General features: G+C 41.3%; 1 protein-coding gene across 2 annotated transcripts in view; it reads right to left on the reverse strand.

Moving 5' to 3' along the window:
* LOC113022588 (low-density lipoprotein receptor-related protein 1) overlaps positions 1–22347 on the reverse strand; it is a 99622-nt gene that overhangs the window by 66340 nt on the left and 10935 nt on the right. For both annotated transcript variants that reach the window (XM_026168131.1, XM_026168130.1), the window contains exon 2: positions 13838–13960. In XM_026168131.1, coding sequence (XP_026023916.1) covers positions 13838–13960 — 123 coding nt within the window. The remainder of the gene's footprint in view (positions 1–13837; positions 13961–22347) is intronic.

Raw genomic sequence — 22347 nt, forward strand, 5'->3', positions numbered from 1 at the left:
TGGGATGTAGCAAATATGATTTCTTTTTATATATAACATTTGTCGGAAGCTTCAATAAATGCTCCATTTTCAGAAAATTTGGATTTTTGGTTCAGGCTTCTTAGGTTAGTCATAGACTTAGCAAAGCGTTGGAAACATTCCTGAGATTTTGGTCCGTATCGACATGATAGATTCATGCAGTTGCTGTAAATTTGCATATCTATGATGAGAGTCTCCTGTTCCACCACATCCTAAATGTTGCCCTACTAAACAGATCTGGTGAATCATGAGGCCATTTGAGCAAAATTAACTCATTGTGATGTTCAAGAAATCAATTTGACATCATTTGAGCTTAGTGACACATCCCGCTGGACGCAAGCATCAGAAAATGGATACACTGTGGTCTTAAATTGATGAACATCATCATCAGCAATCCTCAGGTAGGCTTTGGTGTTTAAATGATGCTCAGTTGCTACTAAGGGACCCAAAGTGTGCCAAGAAAATAGCCCCGATACCAATATAACAGATTGGCAGCCTCAAATGTTTATACAAGGCAGGATGGCTCCATGAGTTTACGTTGTATATGCCAAATTTTCACACTACCATCTGAGTGTCGCAGCAGAAACTGAGACTCATGAGACCAAATGACATTTTTACCAATCTTCTACTGTTTGGGTAAACTTGTGAATTGTAGCCGCAGTTTCCTGTTCTCAGTTGGCAGGAATAGAACCAAGTGATGTCTCTGCTGCTTCGGGGTTCGACCTGTTGTGCATTCAGAGATGCTGTTCTGCATATCTTGGTTGTAACAAGTGATTATTTGAGTTACTATTGGCTTTCTATGAGCTGGAAGCAGTCTGGCCATTCTCCTCTGTCTTTTGACATCAGCAACACACCTGAGAGATGGCTGTGTGGGAAAATCACAGCAGAAATAATTCAGACCGGCCCATCTGGCATCAACAATCGTGCCGTGTTCGAAGTCACTCAAATCACGTTTCTTTCCCATTATGATGCTCAATTTTAACTACAGCGGGTCATCTTGCTCATGTATTCATGCCTTAATGCTTTGAGATGGTGCAATGTGATTGGCTGATTAGTTGTCTGCATGAATGATTTGTACTGAATAATCTGTACGTATATAGATAGATCTACTTTAGTTTATTCAACATAGGAATATAACCCAAAGAAAGATTAATTGGTTCCATTTATAATTGGTATCACTTGTATATTTAGTGCCTACATAGTTAAACTAAATAAGAGAAGTCACTCTGCTTGGGTTTCCAATAAGAACGAACCACTCACGGCAGGAATAAACACAAGTGTGATGGATACCAAAATTGTACTGTATCACCTCATCTGTGAAAACACCTTCAGCTGTGCCATTGCAAACACTTGTTGAAAGCAGCTTTGTCTCAAGCCACAGAGGCTCATACAGCACAGCCCAAGAATAATCTTACCCTCTGGATCTTCATCATAAGCCTTGTCCCTTTATCTCTTTCATCAATTTTCTCTCGACTATAAACCGTGCAGTAAAGCAGGAATGCTTTAAAATCAGTCTTCACAAAAATACTGCCCTTTTGTTCTAGCAGTAGATGACAGACTTTCTGACAAAGTCCTCGGGCACTACATTTGTCAGACCGAAGGAACACAAAATCCTTCTCTGCCACCTCCTGAGTTAAGCTATCCATTCCTAAATGTCTGTGGAGAGTACCACTGCTGTTGGATTCAACACAAAACATCTACAAGAATAAAGAATCCATAGTCTGGCTTTCAGTGAATCAACCTATATAGGTACTATTATATCTTATAACCTTTAAAGAATACCTTTTGTCTAGATACACTGTAGAGTACACCTGACCCAGTCACTGTGCTGAGTAATTGATGATTTAATCAGAGCTGCATGTTGTAATATCTGAGGTTTTAGAGTTGGGAAACCTCGCTACATAAGATCCTGTTCTTACACTGGCTGTTGTTTTGTGAAACATTAAGTGTCTCCTCTGTGTAATGCAAACAGGAAAGATTACATTTAAAAAAATCTAATGTTTTTTCCTCTAGTACTTCTTTATCGTGGATGACCATGCATTTTTCCTGCTTGCCAACTTAACTGGCAGAAAGACACAGCAAGCATCCAAAGCACCACTGAGGCAGCAAAAGATGGCCACTAAAGAAAAGTAGGAGGAACTATAAAAACACACCACTATCCTAGCTTGGACTAGCCAAATGACTGCCTTCACTGAATCTGCAGTGTGCACACAGCTCTCTCCAAAAGGCAAAACAGCAACAATAATCACACCAGAGCTCTGGCATGTAGTCCCGATGTGAGTGTGTGCTAAGGAAAGAACTTTGGGATTTCTGGGAAGGAAAACATGTTGACCTTTGAAAAGTAAATTCATAAAACTTTAACTGGATATAGAAAGAACATATGCTGACAAACCCCTTTGCTAAGGAACCCCTTTTTCCTTTTTTGGGGATTGAGTTTGCTGTTTTGTAACTCTGACCAGACTTTTTTTCCCCCCACAGACTAAATGACTCAGCATAACCCCGGTACAAACCCTCTATGTGTGCCCAGAACTTTGGCTGGTATCTCCAAACTCCTTTCAGCATATTTTGAAGCAATAATCCACAACTTTCGGCAGCTCTTGTAACTTTTATCATCACAGTAATAACATCCAGTTTGCAGCAGAATTAGGCTATAGCTGAGAACAAATGCTTTAATTAGATTTCATACTTGTGTTTGAAATGTGATAGATGGTGAGACGGTTCTACTCAAGGGATAGTTTGGCATTTAGAAAGCATTTTTTCCTTCTTTCCAAGAGTTAAATGAGAAAATCAATACCAGAATGAAGCTCCAGCCGAGTTGCTTAAACTACTTTCCAGTTAAGATTAGTGATATTTCGAGACATGCAGCTTGTGGGGATAGGTTAATTGGATAACCCAAATTGTCACTAGGTGTGAATGTGCAAATGAATGTGAGTGCGAATGGTTGTCTGTCCCTGTGTGTTAGCCTTGCGACAGACTGGCGACCTGTCCAGGGTGTACCCCGCCTCTCGCCCTATGACAGCTGGGATAGGCTCCAGCGCCCCCCGCGACCCTGAAAAGGATAAGCGGAAGTGAATGGATGGATGGATGGACATTTTTTGAGACAGCTTGACTACTGTAAAAATTTCCCTCTGCTTCAAATCTTCATGCGAAGCTCTGTCCCAGCTCTGCATTTAGCACAAACACACTCGAGACCGGGATCAAATTTCCCATCAACTCATGCCAAGAAAGAAGTTTCAAACTGATCCTTTAAGTTTCGTTCATTAATAAAACAATAACCTAAAAATGGGAAAAAAAAATTATTTCTTGTGTTTAGTGTTATGACATATACAAGTGGTAGGAATTAAGTTTTGTTCCTCGCTTAACGCACCGACTTCAACCAGACTGCTTGCCTATATGCTACAGATGCTTTTTCTGTATATGTGAAAAGTTAAACTGTTGGCTCTGCCTTTCTTCCACGTTGTTATGCCTACTCACTTTCCTTCTTTAAACAGCACATAAAAAATGATTTGTCCTCCAAAGGCGAGGTAACGTGACGGAGGCAGAGAGAGAGAGAGTGAGACAGAGAGGCAGACAGAAATAAAAAGAGAGAGCGAGAGAGAGAAGACACAGAAGGCCATGTGAAACACCTCATCCACAGGAAGTGGCCAGAAACCCACAAGGCTCAATTCTTCTTCAAGCTGGCACCAGGCGAAGGTGCCGCGGTAGAAAAGGCATTTCTAATTTGAATTAAACAGGGTTTTTTAATCAACATTCCTCTACAGTGAGTGAGCCAAGTTAGCAGGCCCGAACCTTTTTTCCTTTAAGAAGTTTCCTCTGCTCTATTTTTGTACAGAGCTCATTCACTAGTTCACTGAAAGACCTGCACAGGGCTACTGGGTACAGATTCAACTATTCTCTATCTCAATACGGGGGTCCACGAAAAAGAAAAAGTATCTTAGTGCCTGCATTGTGATGCTGACGGTGGTTAAAAACTGCGTTCTGGGAGTTTGACTATTCTTTTCCTGTGGAGAATCAGAATTTGTTCCAAGACCTAGTTTCTCCACTACAGACGTCACGGAGGCATCAGCAGATACAGGACAGATGTCATTTCTTCCATATGCCTTAAAAATTTAAAACTGCAATGCAATATGAGAGCTGAAGTAACCATCTATTTTATGATTTACCCCTTTTTTAATCTGCAGAATCAGTATAAGCACCTGGCGGTCACAGCTGGAGCCAAACAAAGCTTTTCTTCTTTAAGCACCAATCAAAAGCAGGCTGAGGCATACAGGATTTCATACACCTTGTACCAGTGGAGTCTCTAAGCCGCTACACACTGAGGTAGATCACATGGACTTTTCCAGTCCAAGGGAATGAGGGCAGAGGGGGGCAATGGTAGTGGGATGGTGAACAAAGAACTAAGGCCATTGTTTGGATCATACAAATCGGCTGTGACCCCCTACAAAACAGGCTGAGCCACAGTGCTGTAAGCAGTGTCACGTGCGAAGCCTGACCTGAGCTGTGGTACAGCCACGTGGAGGGAGAGCTGGGGTAACAGTAAAGGGTAAGGGCCACGGGGCACAGGAGCAAAGTGATGACAGGGCAGCTGGCGCTTTGTGATTTATGAGGAGAATGTTGTATGTGTCATTTAGGACTCTCTCATAATTTTGCAACTTTAAGATTTTTTTTTTTCTTTCACAAGATGAATGCTGAATGATTCATCCTGGAAACTGCTTCCTCATCTGCATTCCCTCTCCACCAGTAGAAAGGAGACAAGCTGATTGAGAGGGAGTCATGATCTGGGTCTGGATTAGGCTGTCCCAGAGCCCAAAGTCTGTTTGGCTGCAAGGGTTTTCCACTGAATAGTTCACACTTTCCCCCCATATTGCTAGTCAAATGGATTCTTAATGCACCAATAAAAACACAAATACAAATAACGAGATCCTGCCGGTGCTACAATAAAAGATAAAAGGAGCTTTATGCGAGCCAGAATGAGGCTCACTGCAGAGAAAACCAATTCTACCCCACTGCCTTTTATTACATTTGAAATACTTCAGACGTTTAAAAATGAGAACGTAAAAGCAAATTGTACAGAAAAGAAGAATCTAATCAAAGGCGTCACATATACTGTAAACGTAAACTCATGACCATGTCCTCACGGGCCCTCACTGGTGATGCTCTTGAGCCACATGACATATTCTTGGATGAAGCGCCCAGATCCTGACCCTCGACCCTCCCCTACCCCACACCCCCCTTGCCTGCCCTGCCAAAGGAAAACAAAACCCCAAACAACTAGGACACCAAAAATTAACACAGCAACAGCACAGCCTTTGCTAAGGCTAAGAGAGGACAGAGAGGGGACAGCGAGGGGGGGTCTGTATTATGATGTGGCTACTCAACGCAGCCCTGTCAAAAAAAAGATGATGGGCAGCAAAAGAGCAGGCACAGCAACGGCAGGCAGCCGAGCGGCAAAGGGAACAATGCTGCACTTCACAGCTGTTTTTTCCCCTCTTTCTGACAGCCATCCTATAAACACTTTGCTCCGCAGGTGGCAAACAACACATTAACCTGCCACTCGAAGCGCACCTGTGGGTGACTCACAAGTACCACAGTGGGACAATTTTCAGTTAGGCTATCTGAATTTTCTTTGTACAGGCAACCACATCTGAGTATTAGCTGTGCTTTTTTTTTTTTTTTTTTTTTACAAAAATTTACATCATAAAAGTTTATTTCAGTAATATGTAGCTTGACTGTGTGTCCTCTCCCCCCACCCTGCTGTTTAATGGTTGGATCTTAGCTCTCTGGCTCTTTGCTCACTCTTTTCATTCTAAGATATCAAGACTGCATTTTCCTTCCTTCTTGTGGGGGGGTGGGCTTCTAGGGTGGCTGGCAAGGGGACAAGCAAAGCAGGAAGGCTAAATCTAGCTCTCGAAAGCACAACAAACTGAGCCTTCTCCAAACACACGAGCACCACTGCTCCTCGGGGCAGAGCAACCACTAAGCAAACAGTGCTGTCAGCGCAGTAAATTGAAAGATTCAAACAGGACAACATCATCAGAATACCCCAACCAGCTAGACAGAGTGGACAAACGCCGGTATTGGTTATGAGAGAGAAAAAGTCAACGATACAGGCAAAAACCAAAAAAAAAACAAACAAATCTGGTGTGGTGTGAAATTTAAATATGTGGGGGCATTGATCCAAAACACACTTGCTCTACTTCAGCTTTAAAAGTACAGAAAGGAGTTTAACACGTCTTTCTCTCGCACAGCAAACGAGACGCTCTTTCCCTACCCTTCACTCTTTCTCTTGGAGTTTTGAAAGAAGAGGAACAGACCCGTCGCTGACTAAAATAAGGTTTTTACGCGGCGCCTCTTTTTCTCAGATTGAAAAGACTTCTTTCCTCACCATGGTGTGAGGCTTAACTCTCAGTTTTGTTCACATTTTCCTCAAAGACTTACTGCTGGCCCAGAATGACTAAATATCTGAAAGGCATTCCAGTCCACTTTGGCTCAGACCTCTTACCCAGAGAGCAGCAGGCTGACTTTAATCGTCACAAATCGAGCACCGAGCCCCAAACCCCAAACCGAACAGTTATTTTTAAATTTGTTACAGACTAATTATCACCTTGAGAAATAGATAAATGAAACACAAGGGTCGGGGGTTGAGGGGTCGGGATGAGAGTAATCCTCATTGTAAGAGGAGTGTGAAGTTAAACAAATGCTGCAGGAGACAAGCTGTGTGTTCAATAATGCACACTACAGGATACAGGCTGCAGTCGTTCGCTGCTGCCACTAATCAGACACAGGTGGTGAGAAAGATGAGCCACAAGGCAAAGCCAGGTGTTCAGCATCTGTCTGTACATTCAAAATGCAGAGTTTTGTTTTTTTGTTTTTTCTTCAATTTACTGATTTTCTTTGAGCTGAAAAGCATGCTGTATATTTCTTTTTAGGCTTGCTTTCGCTTTATGGTGCCTATGGCCTGCCGCACCTTTTTTGGGGCAGCTCAGATTACATAATAGCGTTTTAAAAATTGAAACGCCTGACATGCTTTTTTTGGCTAAACATAGGCAGGGCTCTGCTTCGGGCGCCAGCTTTGCCCTTTTTCGCTGCCCCAGCCTCAACCCCTCATCTAAAAACGGCCCCTTAGTCGGTGGGTCACATCTGGCTCGCCACATCCTTCAATATAGTCATTACAGTAAATGCACAATATACGTTCCGCGGAGGTGAAAACAGACCCACAGGTTTCTATTTTACACATAAAAAAAAAGGAACTGCACTGAAATAAATGACAGCAAGTCTTAATGTAAAAAGCAGGAAAGGATGATGCCATTTACTCACGTTAGAGGCAGAATTTGTGCAAATGCAGCTGGGGTTTAGGTCGGAGTTAGTGATTTCTCTAATGATTCGGGCAGATCTTAGCCATCATGAAATACCATCAGGAAGTCAAATAATGGGTTCAAAAATCCTTCTGCAGCAAGAGAATGAGCCTGTCATAAAGAACTGTCTACTGCAGCAACACAAGGAGGCTTGCAACAGATGGTAAGGCCCCCACAGAGCCCTGATCTCAGCATCACAGAGTCAGTCTACATAAAGAGACTGAAGAAAATAAAGGAGCTTAAATCAACAAAACAAGATGCTTCAAACCACCTACTCTTGCCAACCACCTTGAAAAACTTTGCAGAAGTGCACCTTGCACTGAGGTTTTATAAGGGGAAGTATTTTTTTTTCCTGCAGTTTGTGTAACTGTACCCGAAATATAAGAAAAAATATCTTCGGCATTATGTTTTCAAAACATACCTATGTTACAGTACGACATGAATAAGCAGGGGGGGAAATAGACGAACGAATGGCTATGTACACGTTTTGTTGTGGCCATTGGGATTTTAGTGTCCCTGTATCCTGTCTGTGACTTTACCCTCTGTGTTCAATTTGTTACTTCCTGTTTTTACATTACAGGGTTTGTCTCTGGTGTCTTTTCTTTAGATATATTTACTGTCCGCTCTTTACCTTGATTATGTCCACCCGTGTTTAGTTTTCCCCTGTTACTTTGTGTCTTTTTTTCCCTCATTGTAACCACTCTGCCTTTACAGAGATTACGTTTGCCGTTTCCTTTGGAAACGTGGATTTATCAACTTTGTTTTTTGGACTTTTTGCTGCCTGTAAGAAAATGGTGTTCAGTTACCTTTTGCCTGTTTTTGGAGCATTTGGGTCATTTTACCTATAACTATAAGATGTTTACATTTTTTGATATGCATCATGTATATACAACATGTATTGCACATTTTTAGATTTTTTTTTTTACACCTATGGACTGCTTAAAAATCAAATATAAGACTTATTAATCTGAACTTTTACACAACCCTTGAAAGATAATACGAATGTAGCCATACATATTGGAAATATTTTTAAAAATAACTGAAAAGGGAATGGTTTGAATCCTTGCAGAGTTTATTCTTAAATATAGGAAACTTTAAATATAACACACAATGTTATTTTGCAGAATAATATCAGTGAATTTTGAGAAACCTATGGGGCATATGGCAGGGAAAACGACATCAGTAGAATATATAAAAGGTAAGGAGCAGGAAATTTCCCTCAGGAGTTACACTGGAGTCTTTTGTAATGCAATGAAACAAGAGTTATCTTAGACTAGGCAATAAAATGTGAATCCAAAAGTTCTGCTTGCAAATCCAAGCAAAGGGGTTTGCTTGCTTTTGAGGTTAATTTCACAGGCATAACCTACACTAAAAGATGCAAAGCAAGTCTATCAGTGAGTCTCAACCATGGTAACAGTTTACTGCGCATACACACAGACTAGACTAGCAGCAACGTGTCAAGCAGAGACGTGTAATGTCAATTAAATCTAGCAGCTGTAGTCAGGTAAGATACCTGGTCATGATGCAAAATAATTGTGTTAGAATTACCTATTAACTACATACCTATGGCTAAGAGCCATGACTGAAATCCTTCAGATTCCACTGAACTGCATGTTTTAGATTCATTAACAACTTTTAAACTTGAAAAACAAAATGTTTAGATTTGTTTTAATAACAGTAAATACATTTATACAGTTTTTTGAATTTTAGCTTCTGCTCAGTTTTTATAATTGCAAACATTTTCTATTTGATTGCATAGTAAAAGTGTGAAAAAAGCTCCATATAAATGAAACCTACGAATATAAATGCTACAAGTGCTCTTCAGATCAGCTCTAGTGATACTCTCTATCTGTTGAATGCATTTATAGGTACAGTAACACACAAACAATAAGAGATTCCAGATGTCACGTTTACACCTTTTTTAACTATTACTACTATGAGTCCTCTTTGTCACGCGTGTCTGCATTACAACTTAAATTTCCTCCAACTGCGAGAATCAGATTTACTGAGTCGGTTAAAGTGTTGTCTAATTATGTTGCTGCACTCATTTGGCATGGATCCATGGTCTTTGAAACCTATTTTCCTCATCTTCTTTAGTTAATAATTAAAATTGTTATTATGAGAGGTAAAAATGTGTGTAAAAAAGGGGAAGTACTTATACCTTAATCCTTGTAGGAACAACAGACACTTATACTAACCTAGGATTATCTAATTTAATGGCTTTAATATGACCTTGGTTGTTGCTCCTTTTATAACTGCTGTCTTATACAACAGTCAACTGTATATCAGCAGATTATAACCGCTTTTACCTTCCAAGGTTAAAGATGAAACTTACTAGATTTTATTTTCACGACAGTCTTTCATTTCTTCTGATAGGCATCAGTGAGATGCTCCACTACATCAGTTGTTTTCCCACTCTAAAAGTGGCTGTTACAAATATGTTTCATCTCCTAAAAAGCTAATTGCAGACTAGACAGGAAATGTCAGTCTAAAAATGCACTTAGAGGCTACAGGGAGGGCCATCATTTCAGCATCACGCTCTTCCTGTGTTATCGAGGCAGGAATTGACACCCTACCTGAAGGCTGCGGACCACACTAATATTCATCTTTTGGCTTTTAACTGTTCATTGACTAGAAATGTAGTTCAAAGTTCTATATAAAGGCCTCACGCCCAGAAGACCATTTTATTTTTGTTTTACTCATTCAGTATCCCTCTCTGCCAGTCTGACCCAGCGCCCCGGAGTACAAAGAACAGCATTGTAGGGGTTACGCAGCAGGGCAAAGCAGCTGCACTGGACAGTGGCTGACTTCACTGGCAATAGCCAACACCTCAACAAAGCCCACTGTGAAGCTCCGTCCACATGAGTGAATAAATAAACTACCTCATGCATCTTTCAACCAGAAGCATCTGCAAAAGGCCCTCAACAAAGAGCACTTTTAATCAAAACAATAAAAACGCAGGTTTGTCAGTATATGATGTTTTTGCTGTCCATTATTATCTCTTGTCATATTCTCTGAAAACTCTGGTTTAGAGCAGCTTTTTAGGTGGTTAGGTTATGTTGGCCGTTATGCCGTCATTTAAAATTTAATGTACTGCAGCAAATTAAAAATTGCTTCATCGCAGAGACCATCCAGCAGGGGAGCGGCTCAGACTCTCAGTGTTGTATGCGGCACATGTAGAGTATGCATCACAACTAAGCAGACGAGTTTCAGAGTTAGGCAAGACCTTCGCAGTGTCGCTCATCCTTATTTTTACTCTTACTTAAAAATTTTGACCATCTTAACGTAAAACTAGCTCATATATTGCCTGTGGCTTCGGAAGATCTGCAGTTTGAGCCCCAGCTCATCCAGTCTAAAGATTGATGTATCCTAAGGCAAGATACTGAACTCAAATTGCCCCCGAGGCATCTATCGGAGTGTCAATGTGTGCGCGTGATAGTTAAATAGAAAGTATTTAAAGGCACAGAATAAAGCGCTGTATGAATGTGTGTGTGAAGGAGGAAAATGTGGCTTGTATCAACATCAGCTGCAAAGCCCAGTATCCGGTTGTTCAGTGATGACGCGACGGATCCTACTTCCGGGTCTAAAGTAGTCTGCGTTTAATATGGCTTTTGTGTTGTTAACATGTTTAATGTTATGTATTTTCTTCTATTTGATCTCAAAAAGCTCCTAAAACAGTCAGTGATCACTGTTGATCTCCCTCGGCTTTTATTACCGCTAATCATTTATTTAAGCTCAGTTTTTAAAACCTTAGGATGTAACTACAGCCCAGCCCATGCAGCAGTATATGAATGACTAACCTCGTATTGTGGATGGATTATCTCAGTTGTTCTCCTGGCTGAAGTTTGGTCCTTTTACAGCATCCTGCCATGCGATTACATTTGTTCCTGACCACCGAGAACACTCACGGTAACTTTTATCGAGTGGAAAAAAAGTTAGCTTGTTTATATTATGCTAACGTAGCTGTGTCGCTAGCGGTCACGCAGCACATCATTATATACCAGCTAGCCCAACTTCAGTAACCCTACAAACGTCACTGCTGTTTAGTTTTCTGTCTTCATTTATGCTGGAAGTGATAACAGAGCTGTACGTTTTAATTTGTTTCCAAAACCCCGCAGTCAGGACATGCTATATTGTATTTAGATAGAAGCTAGCGAGCTAACTCCCTGCTAACTTCTAACTCCTTTAAATGTCATAAATTCCGTTTTCATGGATGCCTGGATGTTAAACTCAATTGTTACACCTGAGCAGAACGCTGATCATTTTATTAAAGATGAAAGACTTTAGACAGTTTTTCAACTCTCAGTAATGCCATAGGATCGTTTGATATATGGACCTGCAGCGGAGTTTAGACCCAGACACGGCTAGTGACGTCAGACTGAACAACCGGATTGCTTCCATGCCTATTGGGGTTACAGACTCACAGCATATTTAAGCTCCCATGCTTTTGTCAAATTTCATAAACGGAGGAAAAACAATTTGTTTGTTATCACTTATCCATTTCAGGGTCATGGTGAAGCTGGAGCCTTTCCCAGGTGCCATGGGGTGAGAGCACGGGTCACCAGCCTGTCGTACGACTATAACACATACTGACAGACAACCTTTCGTGTTCATGTTCACACCTACGGCCAATTTAGAATTACCAATTAACATAACCTGCATGGCTTTTGACTGTGGGAGGAAGACCGAGAGCCTCTGGCGAAACCCACGCCGGCACTGGGAGAATATGGACACCCAGGACGGCCCGAGCAGCTTGTGAATTCAAGCCCGGGACCTTCTTGCTGTGAGACATTAGTCCTAACCTCTTAATGTTGCATGTGGCTAATAATTATGTTTGTTTGTGACTACATGCCGATAGCATCCGTTCATTGTTGGTTTGGGTGTTTTCTTGAGATTTGGAAAACCTGATTGCTGGTATATTTTGATTACGGCAAGGATAGCATTAACTGAGCATAAAAGAAATTCACGATCCCAATTAAAGCCTCCTGTGCCAGATGGTTTAACCACCTGTTTATTTTCTGACCTTGCTTCACTTCTAGAGTTTTCCTCCCTGACTGTATAAAATCGGGTCCCTGGAGGCAATAGGTCCTATGACTGCTGCTGTTGAGAGGTTTGGCATACGATAGATGGAGTAGCAAGAAACAGAGGATCAAATCACTTCTTCCTGTCCCAGATAGACACAGAAGAAGAAAGGCCAAGATGAGAAGCGGGGAGGGTGTGTGTGTGTGTGTGTGTGTGTGTGTGTGTTTGGCCTAGGCAGGTTGTGAAAAACAGCAGGTTTCTCCATTGCTCTGGGCGAGTCTCTAATGACTTCCAGACCTGCTCTCATACAGCCTCATGCGTCTAGACTGCAGCTACAGTTCTCTGTCCACACAGTTGCTCTCTCTCTCTCCCAGGTCAGCCCCTCCAAAAACACACACACACACATACACAGACACATACCACTCCCCAACCCACCCGGAGCCCTCTGTCCTCTTAGATAACTACAGGCATTTTAGTCTCAGAGGATGACCAAAAAGACACTGCTACTTTCATCCTCACCCCAGGGATTCGGCCTCAAAGCATCTCAACATCTAGTTGAGGACTTTGAAACAAGAGCTGTCTTTTTTTTTCTTTTTTTTCTTGTTTTTTTAGCACTTTCTGTTTGGTTTCGTGTCACGACTGTGTCCTCTGTGGGTCTGAGTGTTAGTGGAAAATCACATTTACCAGGGAAAAACAAACTTTGTAGATCTTCTAATTGGCCGTGACAGAGCTACTCAACGGCAGAACGACCTCCTCTCATTTGCTGATAGAACATCCCATTGTTTTCTCTCGTCTGGCGGTGGTTAGCCAAATAAATCGAAAAGTGCATCAATCTCGGCCTTTTAGTCAACAACTGCTGTTAGAGCGTGTTTGAGAGAACAAACGCTGCAGTATTATATTGGCATACCACGGATACAGAGGAAGATACATTTTACAAATCTACCCATGCAGGTTCTGATCAATTTCCAAGCCAATTTCACACTTGGTGACCGTTGGTTACGTGCATAATTCACACATTGCCAAAAGAATGTATTCTGCACAGAGAAGCTGAAGATGTTCTTTAGACCAAGTGAGCTCGCATTTTTAATTTGAGATTGAATAAAATGTAAGGTCTGCATAACACTGCATTTTTAACTGATTTAGTGAAAATGCTCCCTGTCTTAACCTGCCTCAAACACACCCTTATTCTTATCAAATGTGATAAGCAGTAACCTGAGCACAGAATGATTCACTCTGGACTCTATTATACAACAAGAAAGAGAAGCAACATAACTAGTCTTTAATGTCTCTTCTCAGGACAACAGTTATCTGTCTCTGAATGATTAACTGCCAGATAGTTTATTCTGCTGAATAAGTGAGATGCAGCATGCTCAATAACCTGATGATTTATTTGGATACAGCATATTTGAGCCTTTAAACTCATTATTTTTTGAAAGACTTACAAACATCAGGCTCTTCGTCAGAGCCGTCCGGGCAGTCCTTCTCCCGATCGCAGCGCCAGCCCTTTGAGATGCATGTTACCCCATCTTTGCACACAAACTGCTTTGGGCTGCAGGTCCTTGGGGCTAAAAAGAGATAGAAAAAGAAAGTAAGACTAAAAGGATTTCTGGGAGAAAAATAGAAGCAGCTCTTTTTTTTTGTCAATGATCTTTATTCCTGAGGTCTCATTAGGAAGCGGTGTCTGTTGTGAGTCAATAGAAGCTCACACTGGCCCTAATTAGGTTTTGGAACCTTGTTACATGACGGAGGGCAATAGAGAATGGATACACACACAAGAAAAGCAAAATGAGCACTGAAGCAAGCCTGGAAGCAGCTTTGCATAAACTTGCTGCACCTAAATATCCAGGTCAGTATTTGCAAGCCGGTGGCAGAGAAGCAGCTCGTCTGGAGGATATCAAAGAACATCCTGTTCACTGAATTACCCTCCCTCTATTACCCCCCTTCAGTCCAAACTTCCAGGGCGAGGAAAAACTGCCCACTCTAGCCACAGCCAAATGGCAGCGCATATTCAAAGCCACATTAATTCAAGTCCTCTCTGTGCAGCACATGAACACTTTAACAACACATATACACACAGAGAAGCAACAAAGCTGAGTCATTCAGCTTTGGTTTTGGACGAGCAGGACTTACTGTTGAGCGGTGACCAAAAAACAGACGATGGAGTACAAAGTCTTTGGCTTTGAAAATACGTTAAAACAAATGGAAGAAATAATCTCGGTCTCCAAGATTTTACAAACTTAGTAGGAAAACGTAAACACTGACCTAAGCTTTTTAACCATATTTCATTCAACGTGTATTCAGCTGTCACTGAAGTGTAAATAAAGGCAGGGATTAATGAATACTCTGACATGGACTGCTCTTCACATTGTCCCGAGCACTCTTTGTTCACGTCCTCTTGTAAAGCTGTGTTTTATACAGAGCAGATGTTATTTATTATTGCCAGTGTTTGATAAGTTCCCATAAGGTAATCACTGCAAAATAAATTGCTAAATTGTTTCTTTTTAAATCATTCGTCATCAGAAAGAGTAATTCCTACATTACTTAACATGTGTACGTTTCAGTTGCTCTACCTAACTGTAAGGAAATCATACAGAAGTGATGCTTTTTTGTGGTTTTACAGACAGCAGCCTACGATCTGTGGATGTTTATCAGAGTCTATGGTATTTACTGTCTGTCAGCAGCTAGCTTAACATTTGCCATTATGACCACATGCAGCAACATCTTATAAGTACTCGCTTCACAAGGTTCAAAAATCCCAGCAGATATGTGAACGCAAGCTGTTAGCAGGCAACCGGCTAGCTTAGCTAAGATTACTTTGTTGATACCAGAAGGCTGAAGTCTCCTCTTCTGAACAAAGACTGTATACATAAACTAGACTTTTATATACAGTCTATGCTTGCAGCTGCACAACCCAAGCCACAGTGCTAAGCTAAGACATACCAGACCACGCTGAAGACGGAGAGACTAAGATGACTTTGAACCAAACAACATATTCCTCTAATTATATTAGAGTTACTGGCATACTGGTAACTAATATAATTACTTGATTCCCCCCCAAAAAATTAATTCATTTTAATAGTACGTTTAACTAAAACGGTTTTTTTATTATGTTACAAACGAAATATAATTTTCTAGTTATATTTAAAGATATAATAAACTGCTTAACATGGTAATAAAAAAGGTAGAATTACAGACATTTTTGTTAACTAACTAGTAATGCCCATGTTAGAGTATTGTTTGGCTTGTTTGTGCTGTTGGCACTTTATCACACTGAGAAAAGTACAAAAATAGAGACAGTAGATGTTGTTTATATGCTACAAATGGGTCATTTTAGCCCGTTGCTAGGTGGTTGCTAAGCATGTATCATTCAGCTTTTGAGGATATAAATGAGATGTTACTGTTGTGAAATTAAAATGATAGGATGCTTTCGCAAGGTGCTGTAGGTGTCTAAAGGGTAAAAACGGGTCATTTTAGCACATTGTTAGGTGTTTGCCAGGCAAAGTGATGGCATTAGAGTATCAACAATATGCATGCATAACTCAGCTTTTCTAGGTTTAAATTAGATCTTACATCAGATGATAATTTTATAAGATGTTACGGGTGCATAAACTCTAAAAACAGGCCATTTTCAAACTGTTGCTAGGCAAATTGATGGCACTGTAAGATCTGATATAGATAACAACCTTCAAGGACCAAAGATAAACCTGCATGCCAGGTTTGGTTGCTCAGCTCCTGATGGTCTAGGAGGAGTTTGTGAACAAAGAAACAAACACACAGATGGCAATTTCATGCATTGTAGTAAGATGGGACCATACGGTAAATAATATACTAAGATTTAGCTTAATACATGACCGAGAAGTGTTGTTTTTACCATTTTGCAAAAGTCTTTCATGGCATTTAAATGGAACAAACCGACACTTTAAAATTTGTCTGTTTTTGTGGATATTCAGTGTTTAAATATCCATCACGAGGCTGGTGTTTTTCCATCATTTGAGTTCAAAGTTTGTTTTTCTAATAGACTCCTTTATTTCTTCCTGTCATTATTTCGAATATAGTGGTCTGAGGGTGATTCTTCCAACATCTTTGACAGCATCGCCTCACTGAAGCGATCCACCCACCTCAGTCCCGCGGCACGACTGATGATTTACATTTTCAGTGTTATCTTAAAAAGTGTGTTGTATAGACGATTATGTAACGCCATTGTGCAGACGAGTCAGCCTCTTTGGGTCAGAATGCGAGGCCAGAAATGGGCATTTTTACCAGAGCTACAACTTAGTCAGATAGAGAGCATGACGAACAGGACGTGGGGGAGTGTAGGATAGCATAGGAGTGGCTTATGGGATGAAGAAGGATAAACAGGATGACGGCATCTACATGTAAAGCTACTCTTCAACTCCAGCAGTGAAAGGAATCTTCAAATGGGGCTCAACCTAAAAACCATGAATTCAACCTGACATATTGCTGCGCACATTCACACGCTCCCCACTTATCCTCCGCTCTGTACCGCTGTGATCACCGTGTGTGTGTGTGTGTGTGTGTGTGTGTGTGTGGATGAGTGTGTAAAGGGTCGCCTTTTTTTTTCTCTCTCTCAGAAGTCACAAGGTTTTGAATTATTCATGAAATGCAACCAAGCTTGTGTTAAAGGGTTTCCTCTTTGCTTCTCTTCCCTCTTCTTCGGTGTGTGCGATCATGTTTTTTTGTTTGTTTGTTTAGGGATATCAGCACCAGCCAGAGCAGGCAGCAGTTGTGGTGTATCTGTCTATTGTCTATTGTTTATGTAGATGCTGACACGCTCTGCTGTGAACTCCGCTTTCAAAATGGCTGTGGGGGGAGTTAACAAGCACCTCAGGCTCAGCTGCAAGCGGCTGCTGACAGAATCATATCAGGGAAAATAAGAAGTAGGTCAAGAGGTTAGCTAAGGAAAAGTGAAGCTCAGTCTGGGATGGGCAAAGGGAAACCATTAAAGTAAGTCCTGGGCTACCCATTCTAAATAGCAGGCAATGACAAGTAATGACAAAATACTTAATTTTGGCGAGATCAAGAAAAAGAATCAATCGTATTTTGAATATGCAGGTTTACTTGCATGTGAACTGAGGTAAAACTGTTTAGTCATAGAAGATAGAAGACAGCTGCCAGTGACAACCACTTTACTGTTAGCTGTGAAAGCAGTCTGCTGCTGGCACGATCTGAATTAATATGGTTAAAAGTCGGGGTTTAAAGGGATCCAAGGACAGCTTTAACTGAAAAGCAAATAAATGAGGTCAACAGATGGATAGGCCGAATGATGATATAAGAGAACAAATTAGATGTACGGCATCAATGCGAGAGGAAATGGAGAGTGGGCAGTGAGCTACAACTCCTTGGGGGAAGTGATCTCAGCTTTCAGGACAGGCCTGAAGATCAGAGAGCACACTGAGCTGGGCAGGGATATTGAGATGGGATGGAGGAATGTAACACTTGCTATCAATGAGCTGCCTGTGTGCTTACTAAAGCGGAGGCTGCGGGAAAATGTTTTGAATTGTCGCCATTTGGGACGGTTTATAACCCACTGCCCTCTGCACCCCGCCGCTGCCCGCGAGCCCTCTAAGATGAGCTCTGTCTGCTTGGGAGGAAGAGACCTATACTAAGGCAAACACAAGCCTTGCCCCCAGTCACTGCAGCATTTCCTCAGACACCCACAGCAGAGCTATAAATAAGTTGGAAGTCTGCCCTCTGAGATCAACCAGGACAAAGCTCCAGCAGACACTGAGACTATGGCCTCATCACACACTGCTCAGCAGCGGTTGAGATGAAGGCAGACTTAAAGTACTGTCAACAGTGGGGCTGAAAGGACTCTGAACAGCAGGAAGTTTCAAAGTTAGTTGTTTAAAGGGTCCTTAAGAATACAGGAACTGTTTAAGGGCTCTAACTGTTGCATTTGGCACCTACTTTTGTTCTGTCTACACTGTAGAAACTAGAGACCATTGTGGTTCTTTTTTAACTATTTAGATACTTCATCAGCCTATGAAGAACCCCAAGTGACGTAGTTATGCTGGGACTAGTGTATAAATGTACCTCATTTTTGAAAACCAGTGTAAACACTGGTATAGACATTATGGACTAATATTTGTACAATCACTGGCCACTTCATTAGGTAAATGGCCTGTATTTATATAGCGCTTTACTAGTCCCCAAGGACCCCAAAGCGCTTTACATATCCAGTCATCCACCCATTCACACACTGGTGATGGCAAGCTACATTGTAGCCACAGCCACCCTGGGGCGCACTGACAGAGGCGAGGCTGCCGGACACTGCCGCCACCGGGCCCTCTGACCACCACCAGTAGGCAATGGGTGAAGTGTCTTGCCCAAGGACACAACGACCAAGACTGCCCGAGCCGGGGCTCGAACCGGCAACCTTCCGATTACAAGGCGAACTCCCAACTCTTGAGCCACGATCGCCCCTTGCTAGCATTGGTTTAACCAATGCTAGCAAGTTATACCTTGCTAGCATTGGTTTAGACCCATTTTGCTTTTAAAACTGCCTTAATTCATCATGGCCTAGATTCAACAAGGTCCTGAAAACATTTCTTAGAGATGTTGGTCCATATTGACATGATAGCATCACGCTGCTCCTGCACTTTGGTGGCTACACATCCATTAAGCTAATGTCCCATTCCATCACATCCCAAAGGTGCTCTATGGTCACGAAGGCATGGACAACACTCATGTCGGCTCTGTTGTTTAAACAATGATCAGTTGGGGCGGAGAGTGTGCCAATATGATGTCCCCCACACTATTACACCATCACCAAAGTGCACTATTGCTACCAATTCATGATGAATCAGTGCTTTCATGTTGCTTTTGACCAATTCTGACTTTATTGTCCAAATGAAATCAGGATTTGTCAGATCAGGCAACATTTTTCCTCTTTTGCTGTCTTTTGCTGCTTTAGCCTCTCTGCTTCAAAATTGAATGTCTCGTGTTTTCAGACATGCTCTTCTACATACTGTGGTTGTGCAGGAAAATCCCAATAGATCAGCAGTTTCTAAAACTGTGAGATCAGTCACATCTGCCACCAAGAAAGGTGACTTAATTCCCTTGGGTTTCCTCATGCTGATGCTCAATTCGAATATCAGAGATGGTCGCCTTGACTAAATCTACTTGCCTCAATGTATAGATCTTCTGCCACATTATTGGTTGAGTACTGATTTAAGTTAACAAGTAATTGAGGAAGCAAAGAAAAGGCTGGTGAATGTATAGTACTTTTCTAATCTTACTGACAAATTCACAGAAAATAAAGGTCCACAAGATACGACATACATCCTGACCATTGGGAAGCTATTGCATCATTTCAGCATTCCAATTAGTAGATCTTAGATAGCTTCAAATTAAACGGGGGAAGAAAGAGATGTGAAGGTATTTAGTTCCTGGGGCACCTCCTCAGTAGTTACTAACCACCAGCTAGTCCTCAGGTTCAGTCCTGAAACTGCTAATCACATCACAGGAGTACTTTCCTTAAAATGGATAGTGACAATGTATCAAAGAGTGGAGTTAGAAATCAAAAAATGAGAATTTCAGTGTAGTAAACCCACCACTGTGATAAGACCAACAGTAGATAGAATACAGATTAGTATTATTATTAGTATTAATATAGGTTATAGAACCTTCTGAGGCCAAACTCTGAGCTTACTAAGAATCAGCTTTCTTGGCCAGCCTTACATGCTGATGTTAAGTAGGTAAAATATTTACTATGCACACCATCTTAGCTTAGTGCAGACCTTCCCAAAGTGTGGGGCCCGCCCCCTGGAAGGGGGGGGGGGGGCAGAGCCATTGCAGGGGGGGCGCGGTATGAAAAGGGGAAAAAACAAAAAAACAAGGCTTGGACACTGCTAGCACAGGCCGCCCACACAAACACAAAGCAGGAGATGAAGCATCGCTGAATATGTTTCCAAACCAACTTCCTTCCAAGCCAAAGACTAGAAAATATGGTGAAGCATATCTTCCCTTTGGTTTCACCTGCACAAGTGCCAGGTAGGTCTCCCCTGCAGAATTGGTTTTCCCTTACTGGGATCAGGCGTTGGGCTCTTCAAATCACGGACAAACAGTATCCCACATTCTTGATTTTTAGTTCACAAACACTTCTTGTAATAAATAACTACTCCTGACATTTTGGAGATGTTGGCTCTTTATACAGTAAAGTTACAGCAGGATACAAATAATATCAGGCTGATCCTGCCACGATTTGTTCCCCCGGTTCAAATCACGGACAAACAGTATCCCACAGTTGTTTATGTTTTTAAACCCATTTTGCACAGAGAGGCATTTTTTGAAAAATGTATTGATAGCAATGTTGAATATTATTACACAGGAAAAAAGCAACTACATGTGAAATAATCACACCGCAACGCCTCTGCCTTTGTAAATAGAGGGACAGTAACTGGTGTAAAACCTGCAGATAGTCAGATTAACAGTATTTTGTCTCCATCTCCCATTCTGCAATTCATCTCATGTAAACAATAACGTGGCGCACAGCGTGACGTGAAAAAAGGCACATACCTTTGACAAACTCTGTATTCCTCGTCCACACGTAAAAGCAAAAAAAGGAGTTTTAAAAAATCTCAGTTTTCGGTGATTCGAAACGCCGTTTACATGTGGACGAAACAGCTGTGTTTTCAAAAATACCCGTGTAGGTGCGGACGTAGCGTTAGAGTTAGTAGTTTATTTTATTACTACCTGTAATTTATTGCAGTTTACTTGTATTTGCTTAATTGTTTACTAAATGTTTGAGGTGTGAAATAAACCGCAATTGAGCAAAATATGGGTGTGTGTGGTTGGAGGATGTGTTTTTTGTGTTTCTCCCCCGGGGGGGGGGGGACATTTTTCTTGTAAAACAAAGGGGGGCCTAGCAAAATAAGTTTGGGAACCACTGGCTTAGTGTGTTAGCACAGCTGAAGCTGATGAGGCTGATGGGATGGTGATACTGTGTTTGAGGGGAAAAAATGACACTGAGCACATTTCTTTATACCAGATTTCTTTGGACTGAGCTGTTGATACATGTTATCCTGCTTGCACAAGTTGGGGAAAAAATGGTAAATCAGAAATTCACCTTTTTTTTAAAAAAAATAGCAAACCTCTAAAGCTATAAATATATTGCAATGCATGTGGCCATACCACCAGGTGAGCCATAAAATAACTAACAGCAAACTGTTTTAAAGTATACAATAAAACAATTGTTATTTGACTGTTAGACCTGCTACCCAAGCTTCATCTCACAAGACTGGAATCTGACTGTCTTTATGAAATAAGAGTTGGGTTTTTCCCCTGACTTTTCCGAACCTAAGTCACTCATGCCATCCACATACACTGAGACTAAGCAGGAAAAGTATCATATAAAATCTTTATACAAAAGAAAACTAATTCAACTGAAACTAAGAAAGCTGCCAGGGGGCATAAAAGTACCAGGAGGGCGTGCTGGCTGAAGTAAACACACAGTGAAGTCATTTTAAACACTTACAGAGAGTTTTGAAATGTCTAATGGGAAACAAACGCCAAGTTTAGTCTACAGAAGACAGCATGTACTCGCACAAATGAAACACTTCAATAGTTTCTCAAAGGTTAAGATGCTGTCACTAATTTAAACATTTTTGCTTCTCAAAATATGTGTCATCATTATGTTTTCTAATATTTAACCAAGGAAGTTTAACATCTTGAGTTGTGTGCTGCAAGTCCTGACCCTGACACAGACTCTGGAAAACTTTGAGTTGGATTTGATCTTTACTGAGTCACCCACTGAGGAAAGAACCCAACCCAGCCGGTTTGATATCGACTTGGAGCTAAATGTCTTGACAGAATTCAACAAAAAATAAATAGAAAATTTCACAGTGGATTCATGGCAACACGCTTCTCACTCTCAAGAAATGGCATCTGACAAACTTGTATAGATATAGAAAACACTGAGGTTGAGCGAAAA

Source organism: Astatotilapia calliptera, chromosome 5, assembly GCF_900246225.1.
Source record: "Astatotilapia calliptera chromosome 5, fAstCal1.2, whole genome shotgun sequence".
NCBI lineage: Eukaryota > Metazoa > Chordata > Actinopteri > Cichliformes > Cichlidae > Astatotilapia > Astatotilapia calliptera.